Below are 24,397 nucleotides of genomic sequence, written 5' to 3' on the forward strand. Positions count from 1 at the left end.
AATTCGCAGACCTCGATTATTTGCGGATGACACCCTGGATGTACCCAAGAATGTCTAAGGGTAGTTTTAAAGTTGCTTGCATTTTTGCGGCCGGGACAGGGAGTCATTCGTTCTAGAGACAGTAATTTCCTTTACATGTGCAGTATTGTATACAGTATATGTGTGTGTGTAGACACACACATACAAATAAATAATAATGGGAAAATTCTCTCACAAATGATCAGAAGCAATTTATTAAAAGTGTTGAGTCTACCCTCAAGTCCACTCCGTGCTTTATTATTAACAAGCACGGAGTAGACATGAAGGTAGATTCAACATTTTTAATAAATTAGTTTTTGATTATTTGTCAGAAGATTTTCCCATTATTATTTATTTGTATGTGTCTACACACACACACACACACACACACACACACACACACACACACACATATATACAATACAGGTAAAAGAAATAATTGTCCTAAGGGCAAACACATAAAGGGCATGCTGTACAGTATACTGTACACTATTTTTAATACTGTTTACACAGGCCATACATTTTTTTAATTCTTAATGCTGAAGTGGTTTTTATTGAAGACAACATTTATTATCATTGATATATATTGTACAGGGCCTTTAATCCATGTGTATGATCTTTACAGGAAAGAAAAATATGGCTGATGTGAGCCAGGAAGAATTTATATTAAGACTGGCTGTCCAGGAACGTGAGAACAAATGGCACAAATTCGTGGAAAACAACCTTATTCTGAAACAGGGTCTCATGGATAAGCGCAAGGTATGTTAGTAGGAGAAAAAGGAAGGAATTAGCCCCTTGGAAAACAAAGGGTTAATCATAGTTCTCAGGTGGAGAGGGGAATGGACTTTAGTAGTTGACTGTACATGTAAAGCTTTTTGCAGATCTTACATTATTTGTTTGATGATAGAGATCAATTAAATTATACTTGACATTACTATCATCCCTTGTTTTCAGGGTCTGTTTCCCAGGAGACGTATGTTCCTCCTGACGACTGGGCCTCACCTTTACTACGTAGATCCTGCTAATATGGTCCTGAAGGGTCAGATTCCCTGGTGTTCCACCATCTTGCCCGAGGCCAAGAATTTTAAGACATTTTTTGTGCACACGGTAATTATCGCTGCCTCGTACTATTAATTAACACAACAGTGAAGAAGTAAATTAAATATTATAGTGCCATACCTGTGAGTTAATTGTAATGTTTGTTTCTTCCCCGCAGCCTAACCGAACATATTATCTGGAAGATCCCAATGGCTATGCCCTAGAATGGTGTAAAGCTATAGAGGAAGTCAAGAGGTTTTATTACCCTGAGAACACAACGTGATTCTTTGTGCCGGTGTATTGAACAGCAGCAGCCAGCCACACAGTTTTCACTATATTATATGATCAAGCATTCATATGATGTAGGAATTAGTCGAGTGTCTTGCATAGATGAAACAGGTGGATGGGGAAGGAAGTAGATGACTGTTAGGGTTTACAGTAGGGATTGTATTATTTTGCAGCTTGTATTGTCACTGCAGGACTCAACCACGTCAAACTGAATCTTTGTCTAAGCCGGTGTTTCTCATGGTAGAATTTCTGGGAGTCGCTCGTGTTGTTCTCAAATAATTCCTCTCTCTTAAAGCCGATGTTATCCTTTTAGTTAGGTTGCAGTAATTTCCAGCACAGCAGAACGAAGTGGAGGATCCTAGTTCATCCATTGGCCTGTTAGTGATGTTACAGTGCACATAGTTGTTTTACATTGGTTTTAAGTAAAGTTTTAAGCATGTTCTATTAGTAATACAGTACATATGAAGGAACATTACAGTTTTCTACTATCATACCTCATTTAACGGTGCCTCGGCCAACGGAATTTCGTTTCACGGACAGGAAGAAAACATTAATTTAACAAATACTGTATAATGGTAATTATAGTTTCATTAGAAAAAAATCAATCGAACATTAGTGAAAAATAACCAACGATATAATCTGCCGCTATCTTTGTTGTTTACTTCCTCTAAGCCAATCAGCAACCGTCTCAGAACATAAACAGTAGCCTGTCAAGATTCGTGTCCATTACATCGCAGGAGGTCTCTTCATATTTTCACTATCTACATGTGTTTTGTGAACATTTTATGCCCAGTATATCTGGGAAATGGCCTACAAGTGAGTGTGTTGGTTAACCAACCAAGGTGCCCAGAAAAGTCATTACTGTACTATGGACGTGAAATGAAAGTGATACGAAGGGTTGAGGCAGGCAAGCATTGGGTCAAAGCAGTAGGAGTGAGGCAGCGGTGGTAAACCACGCATCAAGCACCCAAAAAAATGAACTGGCGAGTGTTATTTATTAAATTTAGTTTCATTTATTACCGATGCTAACAAAGTCTTCATTGAAATGTAAAATTTAAGCATTGTCACCTCGTAACAGTCTTTTTTTTTTGTTTTATTATTGTTGCGCTGGTGTGGTTTACTTGCCGCTTAATGTTTACTTTTTGTACGGAGACAGCGCTGCAAAATCACGTGTACTTCTAAGTAATTGCAACATTTCTGATGTTTATGACCTATTTTGGAACATTTAATCCTTATTAAGTCATTCTCTGAGAAAATAGTAGTATTGTACAGTGTGTAAAGGGAGGAGTTATGTATCATTTTGAAAAATTTCACTATTAGCAAGAATACATCTCCATAAGCACCATGTTATAAAGGCCTCTTTTAACGGATATTTCCCTCAGCATCAAGAAAGTGTCTTGTCCGATATAAGAGGTATGATAGTATTTAATAATTGTTTATTATAATGATTTTAGTCCATAGAGAATTTTCGTCTCAAAAATGAATATCTTGAGAAACTTATGAATGAGCCCAGAGAAAAGTTGTGTTCAAAAGATATAAACTGCATTTTTGTTTACCATTTAATATTTGATGACAATAAAGCTTATGAATAATAAATGCAGTTAGTATTTAATTTAATGTAGATGGATTGAGTTCTTATCTTTAGTTAATCATCTATTTTGCTATTCATAATTGCTGCACAATACTATATATATAAAAGCTGCTGTGCCAGTGATAGTCATGTGAATCAAGAACAATATAAGCCCTATTATGTATTGATGTAATTGTGATGAAAAAATATAACTAATTTGAGTAGTCGTACATAGTACAGTATTGGACAACTATACAGTAATCATTATCATTATGTTGTGTACAGTATTACAGTTTCAGTATTGCATTAAAATGTAATATATTTTATACCAGTAAACACTGTTCTGTATTTCTTATGGTAAAAATAATATTAATATTAATTAATTATTATTTTTTTTTAGATTTTAACCAAAATTAGTCAGACCGTAAAAGTCTAATTTGGCTTCAGTTTTGGTTGTATATTTTGCTGACTAAAACAGTAAAAACATTTTGTGTGTGTAGGCTGACCCGCGCAAGCGTGGATAATGACTACGTGGAGACTATATACTCCTTGCCATGTTCAGCTGTGAGAGGGTTACTGTACTTATTTAACTGGTAAGTTTGATATTACATTGAACTATTTGAGTCATTTTTGTTTATTTGTAGAAGGCAGTGAATTAATAGGTCTTTGTTCAAGAGCAGTACATCGCACCTCTTGGTTACATCTCCTCCCGGGTGGATTGGTAATGATTTATTTGTAAGAATTGGCCTCCTTTATGGTCTGTTTATCATATTTATTTAATACTTATTTAGATAATTTCCTTTAATGATGACCATCACATTGTGTATTTTATGCCCATATAAAAAAGAGCAAGAAATAATTCCTCTCTTATTACAATGTTTAGTTTTACATGCCATTACTGTACTGTGTTGGGTCCAGGGATATTGTTTTTATCTTGTAAGAAAGAAAAAAGCCATCTACTCTTTTTAATCAAAAATTTTAACACTTTATACCTGTTTTATCTCTCTTCTTTATAATTTGGTTTACTCTTTTATTTATAAAATAGGTCCTGACAAAAAAAGTACTACCAACAGAAATGTAAACATACATTATAACTAAACAGAGATTTGTGCTGGTGGTCCTGGGATAGGTTAGGTTATGTTAGGTTATTACTACATGTTATCTGAAGAGTAAATTGTTCATTGGTTTTCTATTGGCATTTAATCTTTTTCATTATATGTCAATTTCAGTTGATATTCCCAAGTTTTTATCTAATGTGAAATGTGATCGGGCAATATTGTTCATGGCAATAAAGAATCGGTTAATTACAAGGTATTAATATTTTGAAATTGTAAATATTATCAGTATTGTATAAAATTTACAGCCATCAAAGTTACTTAAGTTGCAGAACATTTAACATTTATTGAACTAAAAAGTTTTTGATTACATGATCCTTCTAGCGGTAGATATCATCCATCTTTTCTTCAAATAAGGAACAACTGTTATTACTGTGGCACGGCTCTCATGTTACCAATGATCTTTTAATCACTAAATTTTCTAGAAGAATTTTACTTTGAGCAGTGGTAAATAACAAACAAACATGAACATTGTACTGTACTGCACAGGACTGATGGTCAAAGTCAAGGCTTTTAAACATCACTGATAAATCTACCAGGTCACTTACTATCTGAGTGTTGAATTAGTTAATTTAACTCAAATAAGTGATTAAGTTCATTAATTTACTAATTGCATTTTAAAACATGGGTTAGGGCAACTTCAGTGAAATATCCCCAATGGGGAGATTCATGGAGTTAGAAGCCACTTCCCCCACTAGACATGTAAAGCTTGTGCCTATAGGTGTATAAGCTGGGGAGGGGGATGAACTTCCCACACAGAATCAAGACGGAGAGTCATTCAGGCAAATTGTTTCCAGAGTTTCGTACAAAACAGGAAAGCAGTGTAATTGATTTTAACACCTTATAATACTAAGCTATTTCAAAGTCAGATTTGCCTAACTCGTCAGTTCATCAGGTGTGCAAGTAAGTTATACTTTAAATTTCTACATAGTACTGTGCTGTATGTACATTTGCCTACAGGTAGTATAGTGTTCCACCCCTCATTGGGTTCTCCAAACATGTGGCAACATTGGAAGCCTTTTATGAATGAATCGGTAATGTGAGAACACAGAGCTGTGGCCAACTGTACCTACCGTGTAGCTAAATACTAATTAATGTCTCATACACAGCTTCACAAGTTTAGGGTGTTGCTCCACCAAGGTAACTTGTTGGATATTAGGTAAGGCAGCTGTGTATCATGAGCACATAGTCCCCAGCTTCCTCCTGTACTAACACTGGCTAGACCAACTGCTCGAACGGCTAGTAAGTTGATAATTGGTGAAAAATTATAAAAAAAAACATAGTCTTGCTGACCTCACCATGGTCTGGATCAATCTGCTGCTGGTATCATGCCCAAACAAAGGTCCCTTACACCTACTTTATGTTTGTGGCAAACAACTGAATACACACATGATTTGCTATCATGGACTCTCTCCAGGCAAATATGTAAAATTACAAGGTTTTCATTCAGTTCACAATTTCACATTACATACTAAATTTGATTTTCAGTACTAATAAAAGTCACCATGTTTGTCAGCAGGCTGTACTTATAATCTATAAATTAATACTTGTACATACATACATACATACCCTGTACAGTACAGTATTAGAAAAATGTTGTATACACAAGTTTAGGCACTTGTGGCTTCTTGGGTATTGGGCGTGGTAGGTGTATAAGTCAACTATGTACTCCCTGACCTGTGACTGGAGTGTGTAAGGTCCAGTAAAGTTAATACAATGACAGTGAACAATGTTGGCATAATATTATCGGCTCCCGGACAGATGGCCGACGGACATTTGACCGAACGGACATTGAGCCGACTGACATTTGGCCGAACGGACAATAGACCGAACAGACAAATGGCCGAACGGACAATAGACCGAACAGACAAATGGCCGAACGGACAATAGACCGAACGGACAAATGGCCGAACGGACTTTTGGCCGAATGGACAACAACAACAAAAATATCTGCTTACCTTTACAACCTCTGAAGAGCGACTGCATCCGAGTCCAGGCAAGCAGGGCTAACGTTTGGTTGGTTTGGAGCATGGCTAAAAACTTCACCTGACTTAACGTGATTAGTTACGTCGCCCTTTCTTTTGTGTTTGTGGTGGTGTTGGTGTGTGGATTAGCGGATGTCATGTTTTTGACCTGACCATGTTTTGTAAGGTCACCCTGTGTACATAAACCTCTCTGTCCTTGTAATTCACTAGTTAAATTGAAATTGGGGAAAATAATGCTGATTGTTTCCGACGTCTACCAGATATTAAGCACAAGACTGAAGCAATTTTTATAAAGCAATTAGATTACAATTATTCCGACGTCTACCAGATATTAAGCACAAGACTGAAGCAATTTTTATAAAGCAATTAGATTACAATTAATATCTTTTATCCTTTAGTAAATGTGCAAAAAATACATTGCAAAGAAGAAAAAAAAAATTAAGGCCATATGTCCATTCGGCCAAATGTTTGTTCGGTCTACTGTCCGTTCGGCCAAATGTCCGTCTGCTCGATGTCCGTTCGGTCAAATGTCCTTCGGCCATATGTCCTGCCACGATATTATCCATGTTATATTTAGTATCACATAAGGTACTGATAAAATTCTTCAACCTTTGTGATAAATTAATAACTTCAATGCCACATACATAGCAGGTCTGGAATCATCATCATCATCATCAATGCTTTACAGCCATTATCCACACTAGTGAACCTTAGCCAGAATTACCTGATGGCAGCTCTCCAGGCTGCACACACTCTCCGGTCAGGTTCTTGACTCTGTTATTTCTTACAAACTCTCCCCATGTCATTCTTGGCCTGCCCCTGGCTCTCTTCATTTCCACATTTTGGCAGTAGTCAGATTTTCATACAGGACACTGTTTTAGTGCCCCATTTTCACAAACACACTTATACTATACTGTACCACAAAGTTTCCTGTAATATTATACTGTATCTCCAACATAAAAGAGTAAACCAATACCTTCACCACACAGGAGGCAAGAGACATATGGTAGTGTGGTATTGCAGTCCATAATTTACTATAATGTTTATCTTAACGTTAAATGTATATACTGTTGTGTAAAGTTATATTGCTTTAACATAAATAATGCAATACATTACAGTATTTTCTTGTCAGAAATATTATGTACTGTTACTTCTTAAGCCTCTTGTGTACACAGTAAGTTAAGTTTGTCACCACGACAAAAGTCATAGGGGACCACTTGTGTGAGGTCTGGTCATCTTTATTCTGCTGCCATTTTATCCTCTAAATGTTTTTTTTTTTTTTTTTTGCTTTATATCAGTGGCTTTGGTTATTGTTTTGGCTTTAACATAAAAAAAATGAATAAATAAGACGAGAACAAGACTAGTTTTTCACTCCGAATAAAGAATTTTTTTTTTTCACACCATATCTTTGAATTTTTTTTAAACAAAAACTAAGGTAAATTAATAGATAGTTATAGAAGCGAAATTTTAGGAGCTTCTCATTGGTGGTGTTGGAATTTTGATACAACTAATTGTGAGGGAGGAAATAAAGAGACAGCTGCGACCTACCAGTATGGCTGATGGGAGGAAACTGATGGACAGCAGAACTCCACCTACACTTTGATACTTTCTGGAAGCTTTCCTCCCAAGATCGCACAGTTATCTATGATACAATTATCTTGAAAAAAAAAATTTTGCGAATTTTTTAAAGTTCAATAACACAATTCTTATCACCGGAGCAAATAGTGCTACCCAATGTTTTGATGGGATCTGCATCATGATGCACAAGACGGTTAATATAGTGTATTATTCATAAGTCTATAGTAATGTAAATAATCTGACATGTTATTGTATTTAAATTTTTTATTACATGGCTATCAAGATATTTATACAATTATGTTCATGAATCATAATTTATTTCTTTGATCGTTTTCCCTCTCCCTTCTTTGGCTTGGCTTTTCCACGTAGTATTCTTAGTCTCTTCATCTCATCATTAAAGTCCTGATGCTCATCACGATACAACCCGTACTGAAACAAGAATGATTATAGTTACAATTATAAGTGATTAAGTCTTCCACCATGCCAGCAACATGTCCAAGTGGCAGTGAAAGAGGGTCCCATAGGCATGACTGCCCATTAGGGGCAGTGTGGATACTGTACACTAAACCTTTGGTACACAAGGAGGCAGCATGGCCAGTACTGCTTGGTGAACTGAGTGAGAGCGCCTGGGAATCAAACCACTGATCCCGGAACAGGAGGCGAGAGCTGTATTCACTTGACTGCCACGCTTCAAAAGTGACTGTAACTCACAGCAAATATGACAAAAATGCAGATTATTATTTTTACTTTTTTTTTTACTTTTATCCTCTCCGAGATCTTACAACATGTCCACACTCCAAGTTGATAAAATACACTGCAGTTTGTTCAACATCTTAAAGTTCAAAACTCTAAGTTCCAAGGAAGCATTGTGTGTGAGGGTGTTTTCATCTTTTTTTTACTGAAAATACTGGACTGACAACTCCTCAGGGTCACACAACCACCAGTTATTTTAGGATTATCATTACAGCATTTTGTTGTATGAAGTGATTAACATAAGAATGCCATGAAATAATGGTAGAACTGGGTCTGTGGTCAACAGGACAACTACAGTACAAAATATGTAGTGAAAGTTGCTGACTGGGAATGACTTTTAGGAATGCATCTCCCCCTGTGATAACCAGGGTATTCCTACACAGCAGGTGAATGTGCCGTCACTTTATTCCCACACAGCAGGTGAATGTGCCGTCACTTGTGAGTATGGCAGGCGATAGAATGCCTGATAAGAGAGATGGTGAACCAATACAATCACTAGCGTAGCTAGGGGGGGGCGGTCCGCCCCGGGCGGCACTTTTGGGTTTGCTCATCACCCATATCTGCAGCTACTGGAGACGTTAATCCATCCCTTTGTATCGGCGGCAAGTTAATCCTTGTCGTGTCTGACCTAACACCTGACCCACATCATCACGGCCACGTCATGAGCTACGTACACCCTTGCTATGCTCCCCCCCCACACACACAACCTGTAACCTGTTGAGGATTAAGGAAACAACTTCAAACAAGTACGCCAGTGAGCTCATGTGGTGTGGGTCAGGTGTTAGGTCAGACACGACGAGGATTAACTTGCCGCCGATACAAAGGGAAGGATTAACGTCTCCAGTAGCTGCAAAACCATGCAGTCTCGGGTCATATCAGTTCATGTACAGCCGACCAATCCACCAGTTACAAGCAATTCACTTCAGTTCTGCACAAGTCTCCATCGTGACAAGACGAGGGGAGGCTAGACGACTTTTAAGTTCTCTTGTGTTTTCGATCCAGTTATTTACTTCGTTGGAAGACATAATACTATAAGGTAAGAAATATTAAAGTATTGGTTAAAAAATATTGATGTGACTTTTGCTGCGGTACTGAGATTAAATATTAAGATTTTGTTTCACAGCATTGCGATTTTATACTAAGACACTATCCTCACTGGGGTACAGACAAAAGCCCCCCCGACAAAAGCCCCCCAGACGAAAGCCACCCAGACAAAAGCCCCCTACTTTGATCGGGGTGGCTTTTGTCTGACAACAGTAAGGGCTTTCAAAAGTTACGGACATAATTAAATAGTTGAGGGTAAAATATACTGTTCTTCTCTGTGGTTAATTATTGGTTAGGGTTGGGTTAGGTTAAGTTAGGTTGGGTTAGGTTAGGGTTAGGGTTGTCAGACAAAAGCCACCCCGATCAAAGTAGGGGGCTTTTGTCTGGGTGGCTTTCGTCTGGGGGGCTTTCGTCGGGGGGGCTTATGTCAGACATCCATTTTCACTGTACTCTGAGTCTGTAATTTTAGATTAAGTTGCTACTTTTTACATTTCCATTGTATTACATTGATACTAGTGTCATTGTATCGTGATTTTAGATCAAGCTGTTTGCTACTTCCTATCTGTCTCCTACTATTCAGAACGAGTTTATAGAAATTTTGGGAGAAAACGTAAGAAGCAAAGTCATCAAGCAAGTAAAAGAAGCAAAGTACTTTTCCATGATATTCGACAGCACTCCTGATATTTCACATAAGGATCAAACGAGCCAAGTTTTACGCTATGTTATGATCGATGGAGATAAAGTGAAGGTTGTGGAATCATTTGTCGATTTCATTGAAACAAAAGGTAAAACCGCCGAGAATATTTCAATGATGATTTTGGAAAAATTAGAGAAAGACGGAATTGATATTCAAAATTGTAGAGGGCAAGCATATGATAATGCTGCGGTGATGGCTGGTGTTCATACTGGTGTTCAGAAACGTATCAAGGAAATTAATAAAAAAGCAGAATTTGTCGCTTGTACAAATCACTCGCTGAATTTGGCGGGTGTTCATGCAGCTTCTGTTGCTGTGAATTCTGTTACCTTTTTTGGATGTGTGGAACGTTTGTTTGTATTTTTTTCTTCATCAACCCATCGCTGGAATGTTCTAACTTCAGTCACTGGTCAAAGTGTCAAGCGCATAATAGAAACTCGGTGGAGTGCGAGGGGAGAAGCTGTAAGTGTTGTAAAGAAACATTTCTCAAAAATCTTAAGTGCCCTAGATAAGTTAACTGGTGAAGAAGAAAATACAGCTACCAGGGCAGATGCTGGTATTCTACTTGGTGTGTTGCAATCATTTTCCTTTTTGTGCTTTCTTGGCCTGTGGGGACCCGTCCTTCTAGAAATTAACGACACACAGACTTACCTCCAAACCAAGGGCTTGAACATACAACAATGTGATATAAAACTCAGGGCATTAGAAACATTTCTAGTTGAAAACAGGGACAAGCTAGTGAGTAATGGAGTTAACTATGCCAAAGAAATTTGCAATGATCTGGGGATAGTCATGGAGCGTCAGCGTCGACCCAAAAAGAAGAAACAAATGTTTGGTGAAGGATCACGAGATGCTGAATTGCCATACGACATTGAATTGAGGAGAGAAATGTTTTCTTCGCTGGACAGAGTGATCCAAGAAATAACTTTGAGATTTCAACAGCTTCATGAACTTGCTGAGAAATATGCCTTCCTTACCCCATTGAATCTTTTGATGATAAATATGAGTGTCAAATAGATCACGATCACGACGACATTGATAAAGTTGAGAGAAAAAGACTTCAGCATTTTGTTGCTGTTGCTGCTATAACTATTAAAAACAGAATACAGACGTGGAAAGAAGGCCCCCTTGAACTTTTGCAGTTTATTCAAAAGTATAACCTTGGGAACTCGGTTCCAAATATAGTAATAATGCTGAGGATTTTCCTCACAATTGCTGTTAGTGTTGCTACCTGTGAGAGGAGTTTTTCGAAACTAAAACTGATCAAGAATTACTTAAGATCTACTATGAGCACCTTGCGGTTGAGAAATCTTGCCATACTGTCTATAGAGCGACAATTGACAGATGAAATAGTTTTTGACAATGTCATTGAAGAATTTGCCAACAAAAAAACAAAAAAAGTTACTTAGTAGAAAGTTGTAGTTTTCATTTCAGAAATAAAGATGGTCCTAATTTTTTACACTTTTTACTTTTTTCCCTATCCTATATGTCGTTTTTGCTTTTTGTTTAACTGTTACTTATAAAGTTTAAGTATGTTTGGGGTGTATTTAAAGCATACTATATTTGAGTATGTGAAAGTACAGTAATATTATAATGGTACACAAACTATTTAATATATATATATATATATATATATATATATATATATATATATATATATATATATATATATATATATATATATATATATATATATATATATATATATATATATATATATATATATATATATATAAGAGTGAGTCACTGTGCAATATGTATTTTTTGTGGGGGCACGGGGGGCGGCAAACTCAAGGGCCGCCCCGGGCGGCACACACTCTAGCTACGCCACTGAATACAATACACTCAAAAGAATCAACTGTACAGTACTATGTATCAGAAAATTTATATTGGATATAAACAATATGGGCCAATAAAGAAGACCAGACAGCAAAGAGCAAAAAAAAACAATGTGTATAACAAAGTGTAGTCACCATATGCCTTATTTTGACACTACAAATGGGTTTCCTCCATTCAGCACAGTAAAACCTTGCCAAGGGGGACTAATTGGGTGGGAAAGGGTGTCCGGGATAAGAGGCTGTCAACCTTAGAGCAAATTTGTAAAAAAAAAAAGACCTACTGTATTTTAAATAAAAAAACAAGTACAAGACCAAAGTATCCAATTTTTATGAATGAAATACAGTCAACCCTCACTTTACGCGGTCCCACATTCCGCGTTTCCACGTTAACGCAGTGCCTTGCCAGAACCTAACGTGCTCACATTACACGGTGCGTGAACCCTATTACGCGGAGAGTGTCCGGCGCGACGCTATTTTTAGATTCGCCCCACCCGTCTGCCTGCCTGTGCTCCTCGCCTCTCCCCCCTCCGCTTGGGCAAGCCGCGCGGTAGGGTTGCGCAGTGTGTGTCTTTGTTGCGTTATCACTGACGTCATATGACGTATCGGACTGTGATTGGCCATGCATCCCTACCCCCCTCTGCTGCCAGCTGTAATTGGCTTAAAGTATTATGACGTGTCCACCTGGGGGAGGGAGGGAGGGAGGAAAGATGATCCTTGACCTAGCCGCGCCAGTTTCATCCCTCCACGCCAGACCGTGTAAACGTGCATCCATTGTTCTCTAAAATGGCTTCCGCCGGACCACCACCCCCAGAGAGAAACCTTTCCTTACCTGGACCCAGCGGCACTAAGCCAAAGAAGACACGACGTTCCTTAAGCTACGAGGTGAAGTATACCATCATCCAAGAGTTGGAGAAAGGAACAAGGCAGGTTGATTTGGTGCGCCAGCATGGTGTGAATGAATCTACGATTCGAACAATAAAGAAGGATGCAGCCAAGATAAAAGAGCACATGAAGATCACAAAGTCTACAGGTGCTTCTATGATCAAGTATTTTCACAACCAGGTGCTTCTCAAGACAGAAAAATTACTTGTTAGGTACTTGGTGCGTCAGGCGCGACGGAACATGGCGGTCGACACGCGCTCTGTTAAGGACTACGCACGTTAACTGTACATTGCAGTGGCACGAAAGATGGGAACTACAGAGCCCAAACCCTTTAATGCTTCCTCTGGGTGGTTACAGAGGTTTAAGATCCGGAACAAGATCACCAATATAAACATTGGTGGTGAAGAAGCGAGTGCTGACCGTGCTGCGGCTAGGGAATTTCCTCCGTTTTTACGTGAGATTATGGAGGAAGGACAGTACAGTGACGACCAGGTGTTTAACATGGACGAATCTGGTCTTTTCTGGAAAAAGCTACCTTCCAAGTCCTTCGTTGTAAAGAATGCCAGCAAGATTCGGGGCCGGAAGATGCAGAAGGAACGCATCACCGTCCTGTTTACCACCAATGCCTCCGGTACCAGTAAGCTCAAGTTATCGGTGATCCACACAGCACGCAAGCCGCACGCCTACAAAACCATGGACATGACCAAGCTAAATGTCCACTGGCTGACCGCACGTAAGGCGTGGATGTTCTCTACACTGTCCCTCTCCTGGTTTGATGACTGTTTTGTTCCCGATGTAAAGAAATTCTGTGAGCAACAGAATGTGCCATTCAAGATTTTGTTGCTGCTGGACAACGCACCAGGACACTCGCCCCTACTGTTAGATCGTCACCCCAACGTAAAAGTGGTCTTCCTTCCTCCCAACACTACGTCTATATTACAGCCCATGGACCAAGAGTTAATCTGTAATGTAAAAGCTGCATTCTCTACGAAAAAATTCAAACTCCTGAACGACTACACCAACACCAGGGAAGAGTTGCGCAACCTGAGTGACACCACCACCGATAGCAAGAGCGAAGAAGATGAGGATCAACAGTTGGCACAGCAAAAAATACTGTTCAAACAATTCTGGAGAGTATTTAACATCAAGAAAGCTGTGGACGTCTTGGTGGAGTCATGGGATCAGCTGTCTATTGCTATAATTCGTCACGCATGGAGACATGTGTTGCATGGAATACCAGGTGAGAGGAGGAGTCAATCTGTGACTGGTGAGGTTCAGACTGTTGCAGTAGCAGTGGACCTTGCCAGAGAAGCTGCGCAGACTGTTACAGTTCCAGGCTTCTTCGAGACCACCAACGACGACATCCTGGAGGTGATAATGGAACCTGATGTGACTACCGAGGAGATGGTAGATGATGATGATGACGACGTCAGTGAAGAGGCAGGTGGTGCGTCATCCCAAGAAGAACAACACTTATCCCATAGTAATGTTAGGGGTGCCATCGAGTGTATCGAGAAAGCCAAGCTCCTCCTTTCCGACGACCCTGACGCAAACAGGTATGAAATCTTCACTACCCAGCTGTTGCAGACTATGGAGCCCTACATCAAGGTGTATCACGACAACATAAACACCAGCCGTCAGCAAAGCATAACAGATTTCTTCGCCCGCAACCCACCACAGCCAGCCCATGCCAGTGATAGTGACAGTGAAGATTACTTTGAGGGATTTGTCAGGGAAGCCCTGACAACTGTAAGTGACAGTGATGGTGATTCACCTAGTAATGGTGATTCACCTGAGGGCCAGTAATCTGCCCTCTGCCTCGGACCCAGCCTCCCCATCCCCGTATGCCGACCCATCTCTTCTACTAACGTAAGTGTTCCACATAACTTTTATTTTTCCTAATCTAACCTTTATTTTTCCTATGTTAACCTTTATTTTTCCTAACCTAACTTCTTCTATATTACTTGTTTTTTCATACCATCATAAAGTTAAGATAAAATTTTTACTACAACATAGTTGCGTGTCGTCAAAAAGTGGAGTTTGGGGGTCGGCCCGGACTCTATTTCAATTAATCCCATATGTTATGTTATTCACTTTACGCGGGACCCTGCGGGTTACATTAACCGCGTAAAGTGAGGGTTGACTGTACATATTTTTAATTAAAAAAAGTAATATACACAAAGAACTGTACACTAACCACAAAAAATGGAAGGCAGATCCAGCTGGACATGCCTCTCACTGCAAGAGGCTTGCAGTCACTGAGTCTGAGCATTTTGAAATTCCATATTGAGCACATATTTGTGAGGGACCATGTCATCTTACAACAAATAATTTCATTTTTTTGTTCAAATAATTTTGTCTGGATCAAGAGAGGTCCACCTTAGTGTGATCCGGCTTAGCGAGGTTTTACTGTACAGTGTATGAAAAAATTATCTTGAATATTTACGTATTTATAATATCTAATCTAATCTGAGATGAATTACAGTAAATCCTCATTTAATGTTGCCCCCAACAACGTTGTTTCGTTATAACGTCGCTACTCTTTAGATACCCATGATTCGTACAACGTCCCACCGATTCGGTATAACCGTCACGGACTAATTTGTATGGCACATCACCCTCTCTCATCTTGGCGCGCTACGCTCTCTCTCACCAGTCTTTGTTAGGCTTCCACAGCGTTCGTGCGTGTTTAAGTGTTTTTGCTCTTAATACTGTACTCTAACCATTTGAAATGGCTTCCAAGCACCCATCAAATGCTACTGATGCTAGTGTTGTGAAGAAGCAATGTAAGACCATTAGCCTTGCTACAAAAATGGAAGAGGAACCCCAGTCAGAGTGGGAGGAGGAGCCACCCGCCGGGTGTCGGTGATTTGCCACCCTCCTCTCCACTACCCACCACACACTTGCTCCACCTCTGCCCATCAGTGAATAAAATACAAAATGATTTAGTTTATATATATATATATATATATATATATATATATATATATACTGTATATATATATATATGTATATATATATATATATATATATATATATATATATATATATATATATATATATATATATATATATATATATATATATATATATATATATATATATATATATATATATATATATATATATATATATTTCATGTAGATCCACAATGAAAACGTGGATAAGATAAATCTTGATAAAATCACACGGGAAAAGGGAAACAACGGAGCACCTTAGCTTTCGTCTTTATTCAAGACATCCATGTAATCCAGTTGCCTCTGAAGATGTCTTGAATAAAGACGAAAGCTAAGGTCCCAGTGATTTTATCAATATATATATATACTATTTTCTAAAAAAATGCCACTGAATTTCTGTATATATACTGTAATGTATTTTATGGGGCAAAGGGAGGATGGGGAACATAACTCCCGTATTTTATCTGTTTCTTAAGGGGAAAGTGATTCCGTTAACGTTGCAGTTTTCAGCAACGGAACCACAACGTTAAACGAGTACAGTACTTACTGTACAACAAAAAATGATTATGATCAAGATCATTCAGAATTTCCTTAACTTTTCACAACATCCATATGTACATACATACATTTCTGAGAAGAGTCATCAGACGGTGAGTTTCGTTGTGACGCGGGTAGTAGTCCGTGATTTCTGGTCGCAGGTCTAATGGCTTCTCGCTAAACATCTTTACAACTCTCATTGACCTACAATAATAAATTCATCATAGAGATTTACTATTTACAATAAGTCATAACTCATCATCATAATCTATCATCTTTCATCATAAATTATTATCACACACATACAGTGAATCCTCCATTTAACAAACTTTATACTGTAGTGATGAAAGCCCATTTTATCAGGGGTCTGTTAGACGTGACACCCCCATCTAACAAACTATATATAGAGAGAAGTCATATATGGAGCCTTCACTGTTATATATATATATATATATATATATATATATATATATATATATATATATATATATATATATATATATATATATATATATATATATATATATATATATATATATATATATATATATATATATTCACAAAAATATCGAGAGGACATGACTTACGGAGAGGAAGTTGGTCGGACAACCTCCCCAAAGATATGATTGCCGAGCCGGTTCATCCGTTTGGCATAGTTGGTGGTGTTGGCTGTTATTCTGGTGTATTTATACAGACCAGATGCAACTGGCAATTTTGTTGCCATGTTTCATGCACACTCCACTGGAACACCACCTTACCTTAAAATCAAGTCACTAATTGTGGCATATATAATACAGGATACATGTACACGTACAGTGTAGGTTAGGTTAAGTGAATATTTATACAATACAGTAGTTTATTATAGCACTACAGTATGAAATGAGGTGCACAGAACCTAGGTAGGAGAAGCACCATAAATGAAAAACAGAAAAACATAGTTAAAGTTTGTGGCTAATCTTCAAATTACCATAACTTTGGAATCAGTGAAGATATTGAAGTGGTTCAAATGTTCAATTGTAGCATTGTTAGTGTAGGTTTAATTGACACTAGTGAGAGACACCATAATGAATTGTTTTATGACACAATGGCACTTGTCCTATTATGGTTCAGTGCTCCTCAAATATAACATATACTACATTAATATACAGCTTCAGAAAAATAAACACTGATGTGATAGAAAGTTACACTACTCGACTTAAAGATTAGAAAATATCTACATAAACCTATTAATATCTCCCCCAAAGGAAATAGATCCTAAGTTATGTTTTTTGTGGTCTATCCAAACTGAACTGATTTACCTGTCAACCATAGTGTCGTCCACTGTTTGTATCCATAACTGCTCATGTACAGTATATATCTTATAAAAGTACTGTACTGTATCTGCCAGAATGGTTCCAATGACGTCCAAAGTGCTGCATGCAACTCATAATGTCCCGGGAGGGTTGGTATGTGTGGCTCTGTGGTACACTGATCCTACTATATTTGGTAACTGAACATCATATTAATTATGCCAAAATATACACACATTGTATTACTTATGTTAAACTATATAGGGCAGGAAGAGCATGTCCCTATATCTATCATCAGTGGTCTCTTAATGTTTCACACAGAATGTGGACAGATGCTGTACAATACAAGATGAACCGATGTTTACTAAGTGTTAACGCATAAACGCACGCACGGAGCCACTAAAAATACACAGAAGAACAAAATAATTTTTTTCCAGACAATTTTTCTTAATAATAATCAATGGTAGCTATATCTCGGTAATCCTTTATTTCTGCCGAAAATGTCATAGAAGAAAAATGTTTACTTAAAAAAGCCAGAAGGGTTAATTTATAGTATTGCACTGGTCTTTATTTTGATATTTAAAATGGGTTTTTCCTATGTATTTTGATGAGTTTTGAACGAATTTGATATTCATTTCCTCTGGAAATCACGTGTTTTTTTAGATACCCCCCCCCCAACAAATTGGATTTTTTAGAATAATAACATAAAATATATTACCAAGAAAACCTAAACTAACCCTGGACTCCCCATCGGAGGCCTGGAGCGATGCATATGCAGGGGGTCAGACCACCTCCGCCATAAGTAAAGAAATCATGGTGACACTTATGACTGAGCGAAAGCAATAATCTTGAAAAATTAGTACAGTATCTCGGTTATCCTTAATTTCCGGTGGAAATATAATAGAAGAAAAATGTCTTAGAATTGTGTAAGCATTACGAGATACATATTTTTAATGTGAAAATAAAGACCGGTGTGATACTATAAATGCACCGTCAAAAGTTGTGGGGTAATTAAAAGCAACAATACCCTAACCTTACATATAGTCCATGGTAAATATTTGTCCATTGGCTGTTCTTAGGTTTTGATATAAAGATTGTTTTTTGTATTTTTACTTTTTTTGGCAATTTACTAAAATCTGACCTTCATTTCTTGTGCAAATTAGCAGTTTTTGCATATAAATAATATTTTAATTTTTAACAGACTGCTAATTTGCACAAAAATGAAGGTCAAATTTGAGTAAAACACACCAAAATACACTAAAATAAAGCCTAGTCTCATACCAAAGGAACCAACCAACAAACCAAACCTAACCTAACCTACAAGGAAGAGACAACTGATTTTAAGTGAGGCGTATAACCTCAGGTAAACATGGCAGGAACCTGCGGACAGCTAATGGACAAATATTATCCTAGTATGTTCAGGGGGGGATTCATATATAAACGATTACCCTCCCATGGGGTCTGCCCATATTGTCACCAACCCATTTCATCACCACTATTTCTAACCCCTTTCGTCACCTCTGCTTTACCCGTTTCGTCACCGCGTTCATTCCCATCAACATATTCATGAAAATAACTGTTGCTTGGGATAGAAAATAGTAAAAAAACTAAGACAATTTATTAAAGATGAAAAAATAAAATAAAAACATTGCTAATACGCCTGCAATCATCTCACTGCTCGGTGGTTTATGAAAATATTTACCAATGTTTAATCAAAACACCTAGTTTACCAAAAATGTATTACAAGTTATGCCTCAGCATAACAATACATTGGATCATGCAAGCATCTCACTTAAACAATTAATTAAAGACAAAAAAAAAAAAAAATTTAATACGCCTGCAATCATCTAACTGAAACAATATGTGAAAAACCAAAATTTACTCATGCAAGCTTGGCAGAACACAATGAATTTTTTTTTTTAGGAAATTAGAAGTGGTGATATTTTTTCTTCAAATTCTTCCCACAGCTTCCAGAGATGGACTTGTTTGTCATGATTTGCTTTCCTTGTGCACGATTTTAACTTGCACTCAGACTGGAGCCAATGCAAGCCCAACACGTGCCAACAGTGCGTAACAGAGACGTAACCGATCACCCAAGCCGCTAACGAGCCGATCAGTGGTGAAGAAAATAATAAAACACTAAGACAGTTCACTAAAGATGAAAATAGAAAATGAAAACATTGTTAATACGCCTACAATCATCTCTGCTCGGTGATTTATGCGCTGGTGCCAAATCACATTCATTTATTCTGTATTTTGTTTATTTACTAATGTTGAATCATTTTCTTTATTATACAATTAATATTCATGTATAGTAATAACACAATAAATCTTCATCTGTTCTGTATTTTGTTTATTTACCAATATTTTATTTGTTTTCTTTATTAAATAATCAATATTTATGTATAATAATAACAATACTTCTTGAGTCGTCTGCATACATGTGTAATTTCTATTCGTGTAAAATAATAAATTACAATTTGTCACTAATACCAGCAACTGTTAGTGGTGACGAAATGGATTTTATATTGGTGGAGTGTGGAGATCCTGGTAATAGGATAGGATAGGATAGAGCTCTTGTAATTTTGCCCAAATTTATGAATAACAAAGGAACATAAGTGGAAATTAAGTAGATACCTGTACGCAGTTCTGTGAATATACGGAGGCATACAGGAAGGTAAGCCCATCAAATTTTTGTATATACAATAAAGAAGAAGTCAAAATGAGTGAGACCAAGGACTCAGGGGACAGGAGGAGGAAGGCAAGTGTCAACAAACATGGAGGAAAGAAAAACACCGAAATGTGTGGAGAATGTGGATTAACAGTCAAGGATAGCGACAAAGCAGTTAGCTGTGATGTTTGTGAAGTGTGGTTCCACATCGAATGTGAAAAATTACCAGAAGAGGTATATAACTTTATGCAAGATGAGGAGGCAGAAGGAGTGTTGATGTGGTATTGCAGTCACTGCAAGAAGGGTTGTGCTAAACTGCACAAGTACATAAAAAGAATTGAACAACAACAGGTGGAACAAATGACCAGACAAAATGAATTGGAAGGCAAAGTAAATAAACTGAAAGAATTTACAGCACAAGAACACGATAAGAATAAGGAGATAGAAGTCAGGATGGGTATATTGGAGGCAAAGTCTGTTGAAATAAATGATGTGTTGGAAACAAATGCTAAGAATGACAGGGGTTTTGAAAACAGACTGGGAACCTTGGAGGCTAGAACAGTGGGTTTAGAAGGGAAAGTAGATTCTAGCAGGGCAACAGGTAGTGCCACTGAAGTGAAGCAGGAAGACAACACAGGGAAACCAGAGCCTGTTGGTGAACTTATAGAGGAACTAAATGAGAGAAAGATGAGAGAAAACAACATAGTGGTATATGGTGCACCAGAATCTGGATCCCCAACAATGAGCGAAAGGATTGAGAGTGATAAATCTTATGCACTGAACCTAATAAAAGAATGTGGCATCACTAGTGGCCAGGAGATAATAGTTAAAGTGATTAGGCTGGGTAAATTTATCCAGGGAAAAGCTAGACCTATGCTAATCAAGTTATCTACTGCAGATATAAAGGCCAACCTATTTAAAAACATCAGAAACCTGCAAGGTAACATGAAATTCCAAGACATAAGAATAGCCAATGACTTAACTAAAAGGGAGAGAGAACATGAAGCTGTCTTATGGCAGGAGGCAAAAAACTTAATGGACTCCGGGAAGGGGAGACACAGAGTGGTGGGTCCTCCGTGGAGGCGAAGACTCGTCAAAATAGGGGTCCAAGAGAAGTAGTGAGGCCCAAAGAGGAGAAACATGTACATACCAGTAGTGTAAATAGTGTTAATGTAGGTAAATTTCTTATGTTTAGTAATGTGGATGTGGTGAGTTCAGACAAGTTAATAGAGTTAAATGCACAGTTGAAGGAGATGGAAAATACTCCGCAAGTAATAGCCTTACAGGAGGTAAAGCCAAAACACTACAGATATGAATGGATTACAGCAGAATATAACCTAGAAGGATATGACATTATAGAGCAAAATCTCCTTAATAAGGAAGGGAGAGGTATGTTAATATATATTAGGAAAGGAATCAAATTTTACAGTGTTGAACTTGATACTAAGTTTTGTGAATATTGCTGTATAGAAGTGCCATGTAGTAGTGGTAATTTACTATTTACCTCCATTTACAGAAGCCCTAATAGTGATGAAAGCAATAAGACTAATTTGCTCCAACTTATGCAGGAAGTCAATGATAAAAATGCGCTTTATAAAATAATTGTAGGTGATTTTAATCTTCCACAAATAAATTGGAGTAATTATACTTCTGTAATGGGACTGAATGATGTTGGCACCATGTTCATCGAGAAAGTACGGGACTGCTTTCTCACTCAACATATAGAGGAAATCACCAGGATAAGAGGAGACAGCACAGGCAATACCCTTGACCTGTTGTTCAGTAACGAAGAATCTATAGTAGGAGATATCAAGCTGGAGAGTCCACTGGGAAAGAGTGACCATGCCTGTATTTATTTCCATTGTGACATACAGGAAATGGAAGACAAAAGTAAAAAATAAGTGTACATGTATGAAAAAGCAGATTACCTACTGATGAAGCAAAGGCTTACTATGGACTGGATCCAATACTTATCATTGGAACCAGATACTGAAAGTAAGTTCAAAAGAAAATTCCAGGCAGTCATTGACGAGTGTGTCCCTAAGAAGATAATCAGAGGACTGAGGGTTAGCAGAAAAAGAACAAATGAAAAATTAACTATGAACAGGAAGCTCTGGGCTAAAGTGAAGAAAAACAGAGACTGTGGGAGAGACTAAAAATAATGAAAACGAAGTTCAATGAAAGATCATGTACAAGGGAGATGTATCTGGAAACTGAAAAGGAATACACGAGATTAAATAACCAGGTCAGATGGGAAACTAGAAACATCTTGAAACGCAAAGAACAAGAGATTGCAAAAATGTTAAGGCAAATCCAAAAGTGTTCTGGAAGTATGTACAGACAAAAACAAGAACAAAAACTAGAATTGCAGATCTTTACAAGGATGAGGAAAAAGTACAGAAGACTGTGAATGATCAAGAAAAGGCAGATGTACTCTCAGAGCAATTCCCACGAGTTTTTATCAAGGAATCAGATAGGGGGATACCAACAGCCAACAAGAAAGACGTGCCAGCTCTTCAACACCTGGAGATAACAGAGGGCAAAATAAGAAAGGTGATTCAAAAATTGAAAAGACATAAGTCTCCAGGTCCAGATGGGTTACATCCAAGAGTCATTAAGGAGATGATGGAGGAATTACTTCAGCCTCTGAGGATCTTGTTTGAAAGCTCTTTTCAAGAAGGAAATATACCTGAGGACTGGCGTATTGCATATATCACAGCTATCTATAAGAAGGGGAGTAAAAGTGAACCAGGAAACTACAGACCAGTCAGTTTAACTAGTGTAATCTGCAAATTAATGGAGTCACTATTACGGGAAGAGATGATATCCCATATGAAAAAATATTGATTGTTTAGTAATAAACAGTTTGGCTTCATTTCCGGCAGGTCAACAGTCCTACAGTTGATTAGGGTACTAGACAGGTGGACGGAAATTATCGATGACAGTCAGGCTGTGGACATAGTGTATTGTGACTTCATGAAGGCTTTTGATAGAGTACCCCACAAAAGACTATTAGAAAAAGTATCTAATTATCGCATTGATGGAAAATATCTTGATTGGGTAAGGAATTTTTTAACTAAGAGAAAACAGAAGGTTGTGGTAAATGGAGAAGTATCTGACTGGAGAGAGGTCACTAGTGGGGTCCCTCAGGGTTCTGTCCTCGGCCCCCTGCTGTTTGTCCTTTTTATCAATGACCTGCCTGAGGCAATTAAACACGACAGTGAGGTATATCTATATGCGGACGACACTAAGATTTTTAGGAAAATAGAACGAGATGAGGATTGTGACACGCTGCAGGAGGACCTGGATGGGATCAGGGGTTGGACTGAGAAGTGGCTGCTGATCTTTCACCCAGAAAAAAGTAAATACATGAGGATAGGAAGAACAGAAGTTGCTGACCAGGGATATCATATGTACACCACGATCAAGAAGACCACTGTAGAGAAGGATATAGGGGTAGTCATCGATGATAAGCTGACGTTCTCTGACCATCTAGCTGAGAAAATCAACAAGGCTAATAAAATAGTGGCATTATTAGAAGAACTTTTGTTCATCTGGATGCACCTATATTCAAGGCTCTGTACACTGCTCTGGTTAGGCCACACCTTGAGTATGCTAATCAAATTTGGTGCCCATATCTCATTAAGGATATTGAAGCAGTAGAGAATGTACAGAGGAGGGCTACCAAACTAGTACCACAGATCAAGGATTTACCTTATGAGGAAAGACTAAGGAAATTACAGTTACCGACACTAGCGTACAGAAGATCTCGTGGGGACCAAGTGGAAACATACAAGATAGTGTGTGGCATATAAGACCAGGCATGTACAGCAGGAATGTTCCAGATGAGGAAGGCTGACACTACCCGGGGGAACTCAAAGAAGATCTACAAAACCAGAGCGAGGCTAAATCTCAGAAGACACTCGTTCACGAGTAGGGTTGTCAACAACTGGAATGGCTTACCTGAGTGGGTAGTGAATGTGGAGAAGTTTGAAGCAAAATTAGATAAATACTGGAAACAACAAGTATATAGTTATAGGGCACAAACATCGGCCAGACAGCCACCGGCCGAGGAGAGAAGAGGCCGAGTCACAGCCTCAACCAGATCACCTGTGAGTGAATACAGTTTTTTTACGACTC

General features: G+C 38.0%; 2 protein-coding genes across 3 annotated transcripts in view; one reads left to right on the forward strand and one right to left on the reverse strand.

Annotated features, from left to right (window-relative positions):
* LOC121872566 (3-phosphoinositide-dependent protein kinase 1-like) overlaps positions 1–7,372 on the forward strand; it is a 37,750-nt gene extending 30,378 nt beyond the window's left edge. For both annotated transcript variants that reach the window (XM_042375382.1, XM_042375383.1), the window contains exons 13-15: positions 644–777; positions 973–1,125; positions 1,235–7,372. In XM_042375382.1, coding sequence (XP_042231316.1) covers positions 644–777; positions 973–1,125; positions 1,235–1,339 — 392 coding nt within the window. In that variant the 3' untranslated portion in view covers positions 1,340–7,372. The remainder of the gene's footprint in view (positions 1–643; positions 778–972; positions 1,126–1,234) is intronic.
* Positions 7,373–7,838: 466 nt separating this feature from the next.
* LOC121872569 (28S ribosomal protein S33, mitochondrial-like) lies at positions 7,839–24,381 on the reverse strand. The gene is made up of 4 exons (XM_042375388.1): positions 24,221–24,381; positions 16,885–17,055; positions 16,387–16,501; positions 7,839–8,021 (listed from the first exon to the last, which is right to left on the reverse strand). The coding sequence occupies exons 2-4, from the start codon at positions 17,019–17,021 to the stop codon at positions 7,908–7,910; spliced, it is 366 nt and encodes a 121-aa protein (XP_042231322.1). The 5' UTR covers positions 17,022–17,055; positions 24,221–24,381; the 3' UTR covers positions 7,839–7,907.
* Positions 24,382–24,397: the final 16 nt, after the last annotated feature.

The sequence above is a fragment of the Homarus americanus genome, unplaced genomic scaffold, assembly GCF_018991925.1.
Source record: "Homarus americanus isolate GMGI-L3 unplaced genomic scaffold, GMGI_Hamer_2.0 scaffold39155, whole genome shotgun sequence".
Lineage (NCBI taxonomy): Eukaryota > Metazoa > Arthropoda > Malacostraca > Decapoda > Nephropidae > Homarus > Homarus americanus.

What these genes read in the sequence shown, in the direction of transcription:
- LOC121872569 (XM_042375388.1), bottom strand. Translation starts at nt 17,021, where the DNA reads ATGGCAACAAAATTGCCAGTTGCATCTGGTCTGTATAAATACACCAGA. An exon ending in GTCCGACCAACTTCCTCTCC is followed by an intron (nt 16,502 to 16,884) that starts GTAAGTCATGTC and finishes TTATTATTGTAG; the next exon opens with GTCAATGAGAGTTGTAAAGA. An exon ending in TGATGACTCTTCTCAGAAAT is followed by an intron (nt 8,022 to 16,386) that starts GTATGTATGTAC and finishes TTCTTGTTTCAG; the next exon opens with TACGGGTTGTATCGTGATGA.